At 42.4% G+C, this 14,997-nt stretch overlaps 2 protein-coding genes across 9 annotated transcripts in view; one reads left to right on the top strand and one right to left on the bottom strand.

Moving 5' to 3' along the window:
• XDH (xanthine dehydrogenase) overlaps nt 1-14,997 on the top strand; it is a 106,811-nt gene that overhangs the window by 76,796 nt on the left and 15,018 nt on the right. For all 8 annotated transcript variants that reach the window (XM_061432014.1, XM_061432017.1, XM_061432016.1 and 5 more), the window contains 9 exons: nt 1,936-2,105; nt 5,087-5,210; nt 6,949-7,068; nt 7,555-7,651; nt 8,777-8,901; nt 9,630-9,763; nt 10,135-10,222; nt 11,154-11,240; nt 14,712-14,903. In XM_061432014.1, the coding sequence (XP_061287998.1) occupies nt 1,936-2,105; nt 5,087-5,210; nt 6,949-7,068; nt 7,555-7,651; nt 8,777-8,901; nt 9,630-9,763; nt 10,135-10,222; nt 11,154-11,240; nt 14,712-14,903 (1,137 nt within the window). The remainder of the gene's footprint in view (nt 1-1,935; nt 2,106-5,086; nt 5,211-6,948; nt 7,069-7,554; nt 7,652-8,776; nt 8,902-9,629; nt 9,764-10,134; nt 10,223-11,153; nt 11,241-14,711; nt 14,904-14,997) is intronic.
• On the bottom strand, nt 3,276-4,459 carry LOC133256864 (HIG1 domain family member 1A, mitochondrial-like). Its single transcript, XM_061432022.1, has one exon. The coding sequence runs from the start codon at nt 4,412-4,414 to the stop codon at nt 4,133-4,135; it is 282 nt and encodes a 93-aa protein (XP_061288006.1). The 5' UTR covers nt 4,415-4,459; the 3' UTR covers nt 3,276-4,132.

Raw genomic sequence — 14,997 nt, 5'->3', positions numbered from 1 at the left:
GTGCCTAAATCTCCTTACCATTGTGCATAAATGTCTAGTGAGGGAAACAGGAATTATATCAATGTGAATGAAGCTATTTCCCCTCTTGCTCACCTCATTTCTCTCTTGGGCTTACTCTCACCTTCATCTGTTTCATAATTTTTTTTTTTTTCCATTTGTTTTTTTTTCTGGTTCCTCCATGGGCTAATGTGCAAAGCTAGGCATTCTCTTGAGCATACCAAGTAAACAAAATTTTTTTAAAAAAATTTCTATTAACAGCAATTTTTTGAGAGGCACTAGGTAAAGGATCAACTTTTTGGATTTTGTGGGCCACGTAGGTTCTGCTACAATTCCTCAACTTCGTCACTGTAACACAAAAGGGGCCAGAGGCAATATATAAATGAATGTGCGTGACTGTACACCACTGAAACTTTACAAAAGCGGAGAGTGGGCCAGATTTGGCCATTGTCCACAATTTGAAGACCTCTGCTCCTGAGTGTAACAATCCAAAGCATGAACTCTGGGCCTGACTGCCAGGACTTGAATCCAAACTCTGCCATCATGTAACTGTACACCTGGACAAGTGACTTTCTCTCTGTGCCTCTTGGGCAAGATAATTATACCCAGCTGCAGATGTGGGTAAGGTGGGTCCCTGTTTCACAGCACAGTTTTGAGGATTCAATTTGTTAATAAAAGTAAATAACTCAGATAATTCCAGTATATAGTAAACTCTAAATAAATACTAGCCATCATTATTATTACTTTGAAAAAAAACACATAAAATGGAATTTTATTTTAAACTGAATACACTTTAGAACATTTTGAAAAATATAGAAAAACATAAAGAAGAAAATAGAAATCACACCAAACCTTACCTCCAAGTTAAAGTGAAAGTGAAGTCACTCAGTCATATCCGACTCTTTGTGACCCCATGGACTTGTAGCCTGCACCAGGCTCTTCTGTCCATGGGATTTTCCAGGCAACAGTACTGGAGTGTGTTGCCATTTCCTTCTCCAGGCGATGTTCCTGACCCAGGGATGGAACCCAGGTCTTCCACCTTGCAGGCAGATGCTTTACCCTCTGAGCCACCAGGGAAGCTTATTATCTCCAAGAGAAAATTATTATTATGTTTGTGTGAGACAGTGAGAGAGTTAGTTGCTCAGTTGTGTCCAACGCTTTGTGACCCCATGAACTGTAGCCCACCAGGCTCCTCTGTCCATGGGATTCTCTGGGCAAGAATACTGGAGTGGGTTGCCATTCTCTAGAGGATCTTCCTGACCCAGGGATCAAATATGAGTCTCCTACATTGCAGGCAGATTCTTTACCACCTGAACTATCAGGGAAGCCCATATGTTTGTGTACTTCTCTCCATTTTTTTCCTCTGTGTATATGGACATATTTGCATTTTACCATGTTTTTCCCACAGAATTTGAATCATTACATGTACACATACAATAGTGTATGTCCTGTTTTTACACTTAACATGAGCATTTCCTTCTAATTAAAATTCTTCAAAAATATCTCTTAGCAATTGTGTATTTTCCATCCTGTGAGCATAGCCTAGTTTATTTACCCAACCTTCAACAAATGGACCTTTAGGCTCCTTGTTTTGTTTGTTCCTGTATACAGTTAGCCCTCATCTGTGTACGTGGAATCCATGGATACAGAGGGCCGACTGGACCGCACCACTTTATAGAAGGGACTTGAGCACCTGTAGATTTGCTCTCCGGGGGGTGACCTGGACCCAGTCCCCCACAGACACTGCTGATGACTGTACAGTGATACTGTGACCACTCTTCAAGTGACTTCTTACCTGCCTACTATTTCTTTGCCCCTGTGCTCTCCTGCCTCCTCCATTCTCACTCCTCACATTTGCCTTGGCCTGAAGCTCTCCACGGTTCCCCAGGGCCTATAGAGGAACAGTGTCCTCTGAAACCTGTGACCATGTTGTTCCAGGAGGTGCCCAATGGTCAGTCCAAGGAGGACACAGTGGGCCGGCCCCTGCCCCACCTGGCCGCGGCCATGCAAGCCTCTGGGGAGGCTGTATACTGTGACGACATCCCTCGCTACGAGAATGAGCTGTTCCTCCGGCTGGTCACCAGCACCCGGGCCCACGCCAAGATCAAGTGCGTGCAGTGAAAACACTTGGGGAGGAGGGCGCTGGGAGCATCCACCAGGCACTGGAGGTGCCACGACAATGAGCCTTCTCCAGGGCCTCCTGGTCCAGAGAGGTCCAGAGAGAAGCACAGTGATAAACCCAGACAGGAGAGGAGCAGGATACAAGAGGAGCTCAGTGGTGCCTGGGAGGGTGGGGTGATGATAATGGAGACATAGTCAGGGCCCAGATCAGGAAAGCCTTAGGGATGCTGACCAGGGATGTTACACTTGGCCCAAAAAGTGATGAGGAGCTGCTGAAAGACCTGTCTTAGATCTGCACTGTGGATAATGGGCTAACTGCTGCTACTGCTAAGTCGCTTCAGTCGTGTCTGACTCTGTGTGACCCCACAGAAGTCAGCCCACCAGGCTCTCCTGCCCCTGGGATTCTCCAGGCAAGAACACTGGAGTGGGCTGCCATTTCCTTCTCCAATGCATGAAAGTGAAAAGTGAAAGTGAAGTCGCTCAGTCGTGTCCGATTCTTCGAGACCCCATGGACTGCAGCCTACCAGGCTCCTCCGTCCATGGGATTTTCCAGGCAAGAGTACTGGAGTGGGGTGCCATTGCCTTCTCCATAATAGGCTAAACTTCAGTACAAATCTTCAGAAAACTTGAGTCAGCACTAAAGGGAAGAAGGAGGCCTTAGCATAGCTGGCATTGACTTCCTGTTCCAGTGCCTAGCAAGTTGACCTTGACCTTGTGCTTAAGCTCTCATTTTCCCCATGTATAATAGCATATTTAAAATGATAGTGTCCACAAAGGACTCAGTAGAGAATAGTCACTTGTACTTGTTTATTAAATTTTGAAAGCCCAAATGGCAAGAATTGCCACCTCTAAGACGATGATAATAAAGAATAGATACTCATATCACACTTAATGTTTGCTGCAGCCTGGTTTAAGCATTTTATACATAATGTTTAATCTATTCCTCTCCACAGCCCTATAGGCAGGTCTTATTATTATCCCCATGTTCCAGGTAAGGAAACTGAGTGGTACAGCAAGAGCCCTAACGTGCTGATCCTGGATGGTTATTTTTTGTGTGTGTGTGTGTGTTCATTTACTTTAATAACACTACATTTACCATGTTATCACCATGGAATGTAAATTCAGGTTAGACGAGAATTCACAAGTACAACAAAGCATTCTGTGATATACCAAAGTTTGTATAATGTCTGACCAAACCAGCTTGCTCATCAATGACTTCCATTGTAGGGATTTTATTTAGTTGATGATACTTTTGGAGAAAATAAACATACTGCACACATTTAAAAAGTGTTTTTCATTTACCTTTGCATTAGCACTTAAAATAGATGTTTCAAAATAATTTAAAATTATTCTAATATAACAGCAGCAAAATATAATTCTGCAATTACTAAAGAGCTAAAAGGGATCCACAAGTTAAGTTACTCTCATGTTTATGATTCTAAAATAAATACTACTTCAAAGTGGCTCTGTTACCAGCTTTTTAGTTTTGGTTTAAAAACACACACAGACTTGCAGGGAGGTTTATAATGTTGTATTCCATGCACTGTTCTGAAAGGGTTCCTCAAGAGCCAACCAGCCCTTAAAACAGTACTCAGTCCACAAGGCCATCAGAAAGTTACATTAACTGGGGTAAATAGGATTCCTACATTACATCAAAAGCATATGATATTCTGCAGCAACTGGGAGCATTTTCAGGATTGCCATGTTGTCTTCTTTAGAACTAATTTCAACAGAAGAGTTTAAGAAGGTGGACAGGTACCACTATCAAGTGTATTTAAAAGTGACATGTTTCTTTTGTGCTGGTCTGACTCCCCTGAATGACCTAGCTAGTGAACTAGTCACCAGTAACTTGGTCACCAGGCAAATCAAGCCTGCAAGAAAGGAGGCCAATTTTCAAATTACCATGTTCTTGTCTGACCCAAACAATTTATTTTCAGCATAAACATATAACCTCAATATGAGATGTCTAACTAAAGCAAGCACCACCAAGACGACCAAGACAGCATCTCCTCTTCTAAGGTTTAGGTTTCCCCCAGAATTCTTGATACAGGGAATAGCCCATACCAAGAGTCATTGCTCCCACAACAAAGCCTTGGGCTGCCACACGCATGTGGATCAGGTGAACAGACATTTTAGTATGTCCCCTGCTCTTCAATCTATATAATCCATATGCAACAATTGCTGCAAAACCTGCCATTCCAATGGGGACAAATGGTGCCTCTCTAGCTTTTCGGATAAGTTTAGATCCCTGATCTTCATCATATGAAGAAAGAGAAATATCTGTGTCGCTTGACATAGTGATTGAAGACTCTTCAGACAACTTTAAGACGTTTCAGGTTCCTACCGTATTCTCCTGGATGGTTATTAACTATGATGTGGGTGTTAGTTGGAGCTCTCCAGAGTAAATGCTGTTTGGTTCCCTTGTATGTGGAGACCAGAACAGGGCCTATGGGGACAGACTTGTCCTATTCATCTTATATCCCCGCTAGCACTCAGCTCATGGCCTCCACATGGTAAGCATCTAAGCAGCATTTGCCAAATAGGATAGGATAGGAGGGAGCAAGAGGAAGAATTAGGGTGAAGGAAAGCCTGTCGAAAAGAAGATAAGGTTATCTGATTGGTTAGTGGGTCATCTTTTTTTTAAGAGGAAAATGGTTTGCCATTTAACTTCATGGATCCTTGAATTCTGTCAGTGGGCCCCTCGAGGATATAGATCTCTCTTCTAAATGATAGTATCTGTTCTTCCTGCAAAGGGATGGATGGTATTGGATGGGGAACTACAAAGAGCAAGACTTCTAAGGTATCAAAATACAGTTGAAGGTATTTCAGAGACTTTCTCTACTATACAATCTTTGGGGAAAAAATGACTGATACACAAGGTTGAGGTGTGGCATAGTTTGGCACTTTATCAGGTGACAGGTCTTCCGCTTCAGTTTTCCTTCCTGACTCCTCACACTCCTTCTTGCAGGTCCATTGATGTTTCAGAAGCTCAGAAAGTGCCAGGATTTGTTTGCTTTCTCTCTGCTGATGATATTCCTGGGAGTAATGAAACCGGACTCTTTAATGATGAGACAGTCTTTGCGAAGGATACGGTATATGTTGGATTTTTTTTTTTTTTAAATATGAAGTCAGTGGAATGAGTATCTAAGCTTTAATTTGTGTTCATTCCTTCAAACCCCTAATCTTGAAAAGATTATGCATTTGCACATACTGTGGCCATCATCCAGTTGGGCAGTATTTGGGACAATCAGTAAAGGGAGAAATATGCCTGGCAGCACTGTTAACTTAAGATGTACTTACTTATTTAATTGATGGCTGCTGCTTTGAGTATCAGACATGGTAGGATGACTCCATGCCAGAGTGGTATTAAAAAAAAGGCTGGTGACTGTATTTTAACTAAAAATCAGGTTCTTAGGGTACAATATTAAGCTCCTTTATTAAAAGGAAATAAAAGTACATTAAGCAGAATGTATTACATACATTAATCTATACATTAAGCAGAAAGTAAACAGAATAAAAATTATAATTATACTACCACTACTATGTGAACTGATAATTTACTTACATGAGCGTTTAACTATTGAGTTCAACCATATATGGAGTTCTGCCAAAAAAAAAAAAAAAAATTTAAGCATTCAAGGCAGGTGCTACAAAAACCTGTATACTTATAGGATATTTCTCAGATAGTCATTTTATAATTCCAGTACAGATCAAATATTGCAAGTTGACAGTGAGTAGGTGTTGCTTAAGGACAAATTCAACTTATTACTGAGGTAAACATGAAGGAGAGAATTCAAAACTACAACCCTGAGTCATTAGAACTAAAGGAGAGCATTTGATAGAAGACAAATTGCTTTACGAACTTCAAGAGCCTCTAAGACCATAATTATGGTTAGTGAGAGTTGTCCAGGTTGGAAATCCTCTATGCTAACCAGCTAAGTCAAGAGCTTAATTGAGTCCTAAAGAGGTAATTATGAGAGACAGACATGTTAAATATTGGTTCCTATTGTCAAGAAATATTATGTTCCAAAGTGATGAGCTGGACAATTTTTGTTGTTGGGGATGATGTTGGAAAACATCCCTGAAGGAGATACATAAAGTTTTTAAAATAGAAACTGAGTTCATTCAATGAAGAGAAAATAATAATTATTAGTTAGTTTATAAGTCTAACAACCAAAAAAACTGACTTGTAGACTATCATGACTAAGAACCAGTATTTGAGAACTACCGCTTTGGGGCATCTAGATGAACTATGGGACATGATTGCTGCCTTTGAGAAACTTTTGGTATAAATCTGAGAAAGAGAAGATAAAAAAGAGTGGAGTGGTAGAAAGAAAATAATACTACAAGTCAGAGATTAAGATTTAGTTATGGTCCAGTAATGAGCCAATTTAGATCTTTCTGTCTTGGTTTCCATCTCTTCATATGAAGAACAAGGGTGTTGTGTGGCTCTGAGTGGACAGATACACTTCACAGTGCCATGCTTTCCTTCTGCTGCTCATGGCAAAATCACTAATCAATCACCACACTTTATCCTGAGCAGCTTCTCAACAGGTTGCACTCAGAATTGGCCCTGGAGATGAATCAAGTTTGCTATTCTGAGACTAGTTATCTCCAAGTCCTACTCCAATTCTGCTAATTCGAAACACTTAGGAAGAAGCACATAAGCCCCAGTAGTAAGATAAGAACATGAAACGGTCCCAGGACATTCCTTAAATGTACCTTAGAAAACTACGGGGGCGGGACTTCCTTTGTTGTTTTGAACAATCCAAAATAATTTGCTTCATGAGGAATGTGTTATGTTCTTTAACGGTCTGACTCTGCTCCTAGGTGACTTGTGTTGGTCACATCATTGGTGCTGTGGTCGCTGACACCCCAGAACATGCAGAGAGAGCTGCCCATGCAGTGAAAGTCACCTATGAGGATCTTCCTGCCATTATCACAATTGAAGTAACTGGGGGATGATGGGCTGGCTGGAGAGGGGAACACTTTCTGTTCCTGGAGGCACCTTTATTAAGATACTCTAGAGGAAATGTGAGGTGCAGGTGGGATTTTCCCAGATAGGCTTTTAAATCTCTCCAGTCCTGTGATTATGTGATCCTGTGAATCCTCCCCCATCGTGATCCTAGACTCAGTCCACTAATGGCCAAACTGAGTTCTTCCTTTACAATTTCAATTTCAACTGGTTTCTTGAGAGGTTCTTTGCTTTTCCCCAAGAACCAGGGTTGTGTGTCTATATCTGAGGAAACAGAGAAACAAGACACCCTGGGTTACAACTGAGCTTACTTTTAGTCTGCTTAAAATACTGATAGAGATGCCTGTGTGATTTATGCGAGGAGAAAGAAGTAATCATTCAGGAGCTTCTTTTCCCCAGCCCCTTAAACTCACCTTCCATCCTTTAAAGTCAAGTCATTGAAACTTCTTTTTAATCCTCAGGATGCTATAAAAAATAATTCCTTTTATGGATCTGAGCTGAAGATTGAGAAAGGAGACCTCAAGAAGGGGTTTTCAGAAGCAGATAATGTGGTTTCAGGTATGGCTGCACCATGCAACGGTAGGAATGGGGTGGCCCTGGTTTCTGAGTGAAATTTAAGAGATGTACCTGAGCCCTGCAGCAAGGAAGTGATTTCCTGACATTTCTTAACAAAAGAGTCTCTCTGATGTTTGTAAAAAATACTAGACAGGTGGCTAGGAAAGATGGAACGTTAGCATCTTAGTCTCCACTCTCCTGTCTCTAGACCAGACATACCTAAGTGATTCTAGGCATGTTGGATTTGGAAGACTGCCTAGAGAAGATAAGAATCACAGATGTCTAGCCAGCCTTGGATCCACCAGGCTCCAAGCTGCACAGAATCCTTGTCCTCCCCATCTGCATGAAGGCAGTCCTCACCCATTGACAGCTAGTGCTCTCTCCTCTCCCTACCTCCTCCTCCTCCCACTGTGCAATTAGGTCTAGAGCTCACATCCTAGGGCAAGGCTACTGATCAGACCCCTTTGGGGTTTGTTTTTTACATCAGTTTCTGTGCATTGCTGTAACTAATAAGCCAACTCTCCAATTGGCCTGACAACCTCAGCTCTGGAAGATGCAGTTTATTTTCTTCTCAGTCACATTCATTAACTCTTTTTCTATTTTTTTAAAAAGGTTTACAATGGTTTAAAAGGTTTACAAAAGGACTTCCCTGGTGGCTCAGATGGTAAAGCATCTGCCTACAGTGCGGGAGACCTGGATTCGATCCCTGGGTCAGGAAGATCCTCTGGAGAAGGAAATGGCAACCCACTCCAGTACTCTTGCCTGGAAAATCCCATGGACAGGAGCATAGTAGGCTACAGTCCATGGAGTCGAAAAGAGTCGGACATGACTGAGCAACTTCACTTCACTTCACAATGGTAGTTTAAAAATCTTTGATTTCCATTGGCTGCAATGAGAAGAAAGCTTCACATCCGACGTATTTCAGTGTTGTCCTGGTTTCTTTGTTGGGGTTTGGCTGCCAGATGGATTAGACTTTGAGACTCTTGCCCACCCTGGTTAGGGAACTGAAAGGTTCCTTGTGGACCGTTGGTACTGCCCAGGGCCCTGGACAAGTACATTCTCTCCTTAAGCAAACTCACAACCTCTGCAGCATTGGGTTCACTGTGGGCAGTGTTGTTGCTTCCCCAGGTGAGCTGTACATTGGTGGCCAAGACCACTTCTACCTGGAGACTCACTGCACCATTGCTATCCCGAAAGGCGAGGAAGGGGAGATGGAGCTCTTTGTGTCCACACAGAATGCCATGAAAACCCAGGTAGGAATCCAGCAGGTCAACAAGGGGCCAGGGGAGAGGGAGATGTGGGCTGGTCCAGGAGGGGACGTGAGGGTTGTAGTCTGAAGCCAGGCCCTGTCTCCAACAAGTTGGTATGACTGAACTTGTTATATAACCTTTTTCATCTATAAAATAGGGCCTGACATGGATGTTGTAATGGTTAGATGAGTTTTAAAACTTGGATAGAGCCTAGAAAGTGTTAGCTGTTGTCATTCCAATGCTGTATTGCTTTGGTCAGATCATATCTGACCTCAGTTTCCTCATCTGTTAAATGAAGGAGTTGAGCTTAATGAGAGCCACGGGGACCACGAGATGATCTGCAGTGGCTCAGCTAGTCCTCATTTCTCTATTGTGTGTAACATGACAGTGGTTGCCAGTGTTTTTGGCAACTGGTCTTACCCTCATGACCCACCAGTTCTTGGCTAAATGGAATGGGGTTTGACCCTGATAGTATGCTGTGAACAGCTGCTTACCCCTCTGAATAAAACAACTAAACAAGTATGTGAACTCAGTGTGCAGTAACTGATGTGTGCCAGACCCTGGCACCACTACCCAAGGGGTGCCCTGGGACAGGAAGGGGATTCTTGAATCAAGGAATTTCAGAATTCACAGCAATAATTAGGCTTCTGTGTGTCAGGTAGGCTCTGGGTCAAGCATGAATAAAGTCCTGTGATGCATTCACTGGGAGTATTTTGTTCTTTTGCCCACAGTCCTTTGTTGCAAAAATGTTGGGGGTTCCAGTAAACCGGATTTTGGTCCGAGTGAAGAGAATGGGAGGAGGCTTTGGAGGGAAGGAGACCCGGAGCACCCTGGTGTCTGTGGCTGTGGCCCTGGCTGCATACAAGTGAGTTCCAATGGGCTCTGGGGAGAAAAATAAGGCTGCTTCTGCTGGGAAGACTTCCTGGGTTTCCTTTGTTGGAAAGTAGATACCTTTTGCTTGGAATTTGCACAGCCCTCTGTTTATAGAACTCTTGAATATAGGGGTGAAGGCAATATCCCCTGGCTCATTGTGTCCATGTCTTATCTCCTCTATCTGGCTGTGAGTACCTTGATGGCAAGGACACAGCCCACATCCCATAACCCACACCCATATATCTCTACCTTGTCCAGCATAGTGTCCTGGTGGAGAAAGAAGGCTTCCTTGCAGTTTTTATCCCTGAGACTCACCAGGCTCGGTTGTTGTAGAGATTTCTCACCCTCTGGTGTCTCCCTCAGGACTGGACACCCGGTGCGCTGCATGCTGGATCGTAATGAGGATATGCTGATAACTGGCGGCAGACACCCCTTCTTGGCCAGATACAAGGTTATAGATGTCGGGTTGTGCCGGGTGGGCAGTGTCATCTGCTTAGGAAACTGGGGATGAAGATTCAGGGATCCTGGGATACACTCTGACTTTTGTCATGATAACCAATGAATTTCAAAGAAGAAATAGCAAGGAGAGAAATTCAAATAAGCCAACAGCAACATAGGAGGGTAATGCAGGCCAGCTCCCAGGAGATGCCCCGGGTTGTTATGCACAACTTCTGTGAAATTGCTGTGGTCCAAGCCTGGTCTTTGTCCACTCAGGCTCAAACACAATTTATCAGCAGACCTGGGGTAAATCCATTCTGCAAAGTGGTCTAATGTTAATTTGCTATAATCCTGGGAGCCCTCCTCTTTGGCCTCTTCTGACTTCATTCCATGACTTAACTTACCAAAAGAAACTGTTTTGCTCATTCCCAAATTCTTATGGGCTCCAAGCAAGTAACTTGGTCTTTGGAGGTTTCAGGCTCCTTGCTCAAGAAATGGCCTGTCAGGGTTTGTGTGTCTAGTTCACAAGAGGTTGGGGAAGTGAAAGCATGTTCATGCTTGTGCAAAGTGTAACTTCTGCTATCTGCTGCCCAAAAGCTATGAGGGGGGGTCTCTGGTTCCTCTCCTAGTTTCTCTTCCCAACATTTCCCTCCCTGACCTGTCACGACCAATGGTCTCTTTTCTACCTCCTCACATCTGCTGGTAGAACAGAAGCCAGGAGCAGAGAGGAAAAACGACAAGTACAGGGAGAAGGGTCCATCAGTGGGAGATGTTAGTTCCTTTCTTCTTTACCTGTGAAGTCTGCGGATCTCTTAAGTTCTCCTTTATTTCATGGTGTGCTGTCTTATTCTTTCTGTTTTTTTCCAGGTAGCTTAAGTGGGAGGAGATGGTTAGAGACAGACAAAGGAAGGGAATTATTGAGAGCTCACTCTCCTTTTTACCAGGTTGGCTTCATGAAGACAGGGACGATTGTGGCTCTGGAGGTGGATCACTACAGCAATGCCGGGAACAGCCGGGACCTCTCTCACAGTGTATGTCAGACCTGCCCCTGCATCCTGGGGTGACTGGGAGGTCCATGTTATAGCATGGATCGTTCCTTCATTCCTTTTTATTGATGAAGAATATTCCATTGTATGAAAGGACCATATTTTGTTTCCCATTCATCACTAGATGGACAATTGGGCTGTTTCAACTCTTTAGTTTTTATGGACAATGCTGCTTTGAATCTTCCCATATGACACAGATTTTTGTCATTTTAAAAACTAACAAAGTTACTTTGATGGTACTATTTTTAAGATTTTTAAATCTTAACTTTATGACTATATTAGTTATATATGTATGCTGCTGCTGCTGCTAAGTTGCCTCATCGTGTCTGACTCTGTACGACACCATAGATGGCAGCCCACCAGGCATCCCTGTCCCTGGGATTCTCCAGGCAAGAACACTGGAGTGGGTTGCCATTTCTTTCTCCAATGCATGAAAGTGAAAAGTGAAAGTGAAGTCGCTCAGTCATGTCCGACTCTTCATGACCCCATGGACTGCAGCCTACCAGGCTCCTCCGTCCATGGGATTTTATAGATTCCTGTAAAAAAGAAATTTCAGAAAAACAGAAGTTCTCTATTATTCCCACTTTGGACATGCTAAGGGCTTCTCTAATTGGCTCAATTTGGAAGCTTTATACTTCAGATCTAGGGTAAGAAACTGTTCAGAAAAGAAAACATTTCTAGTAGTCTTACTAACTATAAAGCTTGCTTCTTGATGTTATAGGAAAATCAGGTTGAGAAAGATACAGGGCTTATTCCCAAAGATTTTACAAGTGTTAAAATTCAATCCAGCAAATATTTATTGAACCCCTAGGGTGGTGACATAAAGAATATGACATTGTTTCCACCCTCAAGAAGGTTACAATATGGTGGAGACAGATAATAAAAGACAAAATGAAATAGAAGTACAATTGAAAGTACTAAGGAAAGCAAAAAATGGAATTGAGACACATGAAAATCATCTAAGATGACTAAGACTGAAAAGTAACCTGTGGGAAAGAGACTACAAATGGGGAAGTAAACTAAAGTCAAAATGAAACAAACAAATAAAAGCTATCACTTAGCTCATCAAAGAGATGAGACATTACACTTTAAAGAAAGAACAGATCTTAGTTCCCTAACCAAGGATTGAACCTGAGCCTCCTGCCTTGGAAGCAAGGAGTCTTAACCTCTGGGCCACCAGGGAAGTCCCTCAATTTAAAAAAAAAAAAAAGAAAGAAAGAACAGAATGCTATTAAAATTGAGCAGTTCAAGAATAAAAATGAAGTCTTGTGAATTAAAACTGTGAAAGTGAAAGGGTTGAAAGAAACTGAAGACACACTCTTAAAAAGGAGGAAACAATGCAGAAAATAGTAGAGAAAATACAAGAAAATCTGAGGACCCATCCAGGAGAGCCAAATAATAGAAGCTTCAGAAAGAAAGAATAGAAAGAACAGTGAGGAGGAAAACTGTTAAGAAGGAATTCAAGAAATTTCCCCAAACTGGTGGGCATACATTTTGAGATTAAAAGAGCCCATCCAGGAACCAGCACAATAAAGGAAAATAGACTTATGGTAGTTCTTTTCCTAGTTTTTTAAGGAATCTTCATACTGTTCTCCATAGTGGTTGCATCAGTTTGACCGATGCATGTTGATGTATGGCAAAAGCCTTCACAATATTGTAAAGTAATTATCCTCCAATAGAGTAAATAAATAAAAATTTTAAATATTTTTAAAAATTAAAAAAAAGAAAATAGACTTATGCTAATTTACATTATTGTGAAATTTCAAAAACCTGGGGACAAAGGAGATTTCACAATTTTCAGAGAGAACAAAACCAGGACTCATTTCAAGAATTGAAAAGTTATTGATAAGATTTCTCAGTACTGGTGAGCTAATGATTTCAAAATGCTGAGGGTAAATGAGAAATTTATTTCCAACCTGGAATTCTATATACAGCCAAATCATGAATTAAAACTGAAAGCAGAATAAAGACATTTCAGACATGTAAGTTCTCAAAAAGGCACCTCTCTATATACTCTTTTTGGAAAGATTGAAGGTTGTACTCCAATAATATGAAGGTGTAAAACTAAGAAAGGGGAAGACATGGAATCTAGAAAGAGGAAATGCAATGTGGAGAGAGGCAGAAGGAATCATTGGGATGAATTTGAGGGGAAAACCCGTGAGTGACAGCTGAACAGACGCGTCAGACTGTAGCATGCCAGGCTCTTATCCATGGAGTTCTCGAGGCAAGAATACTGGAAAAATACCATTTCCTTCTCCAGGGGATCTTCCCAACCCAGGGATCAAACCCGGGTCTCCTGCACTGCAGGCAGACTCTTTACCATCTGAGCCACCAGGGAAGCACCACCACAGAAGCCTGGGGCAGCCAATTTAAGTGAAAGTTGGTCAGAAGGCTCCAGAAACAATGTCTTAAAAAAGATGAGACTTGATAGAAAATCAAATATGTTTGAACATATTGAAAACAGTTTTTTAGAAATATGTGCATAGAAAACAAAGCCAAGGTAAAAAGTAAAGAAAATTATTAGCTCCAAGTGGGAAATATTATCAATAAAGAGAGAAGTAATTCTAGCATAACTCCAGGGTTCAACTGTAAGTGATGTTTACAGAACTATTACATGGACGGTTAATCAGATCAATATATAACTATATAGGGATGGTGGGAGACAGGAGGCCGGTGTGTACAAAGAGAAAGAGGGTTGGGGCGGGGGTGGGGGAGAGAGGACTAAATCCTCCTATCCCATGATGGGAAAACAGTATAAAAGTCTAAAACTGAACAAGAAATGGAAATGTAAACACATTATTTAGAGACGTGGAAGACAATGTAAACGACTGGCAGAGTAAGTGGTTGCTTCTGGGGAGTGGAAGGAGGGGCTGCTGGTTTGCATTACATGTCTTACGAAAGTATTAGATTCTTAGAACTATTTGTAGTACAAGTTTAATGGGAATAAAATCACCAACTTTTTTAAAAGAGGCAAATGATCAATTCCAACTAGAGGATCTGGGAGGGGCTTCCTCATGTGGGAGCTGTAATGGGAATTTTAGCAGGTGGATATGGTGGGGAGGGACGTTAAGGTGAGAGTAACAGGCTATCAGAAAAGAGGATAAAAGATATACTGGGGAAAGGTCAGAAAGTGTCCTGAATTCCACACTTAAAGATATACAGACTTTATTCTGGTGTTAACAAGTGGCACTCTGAAGCAAGTGCTTGACTTGCTATGATCTTACCTTTTAGTATGAAGCATAGATTAGAGGGAAGAGACGCAGGCCAGGAGTGCACTAAGGAAAGTGTTGTGATATCCCAGGAAAACAACACTGTGGGCCCAAAGAAGAGCGGTTGACTGTGGGGCTGGCAAAGGCAGGGGTGGCTGCAGACGTTGAAAGCTCGCCTCCTTTTTTGAGGAGCCAATGAGATACATGCACTGTTCTCTCCCAATCTGGTTTCTTGTGTGTGCTTCAGATAATGGAACGAGCTCTATTCCACATGGACAACTGCTATAAAATCCCCAACATCCGGGGCACTGGGCGGCTGTGCAAGACCAACCTGTCCTCCAACACGGCCTTCCGGGGCTTTGGGGGGCCCCAGGCTCTGTTCATTGCCGAGAACTGGATGAGCGAAGTTGCAGTGACCTGTGGGCTGCCTGCAGAGGAAGTAAGCTGGGAATTTGAAGGAACAAGTCAGAGGGGCTTAGCCTACTTTGGATTTTGGACATCTCCGTTGGGGTAGACGATGGGCAGGCGCCTGG

Source organism: Bos javanicus, chromosome 11 (assembly GCF_032452875.1).
Source record: "Bos javanicus breed banteng chromosome 11, ARS-OSU_banteng_1.0, whole genome shotgun sequence".
In the NCBI taxonomy this organism is placed as follows: Eukaryota; Metazoa; Chordata; class Mammalia; order Artiodactyla; family Bovidae; genus Bos; species Bos javanicus.
Note: the sequence above shows the minus strand (reverse complement) of the source record. Positions and strands in the feature narration are given on the sequence as shown.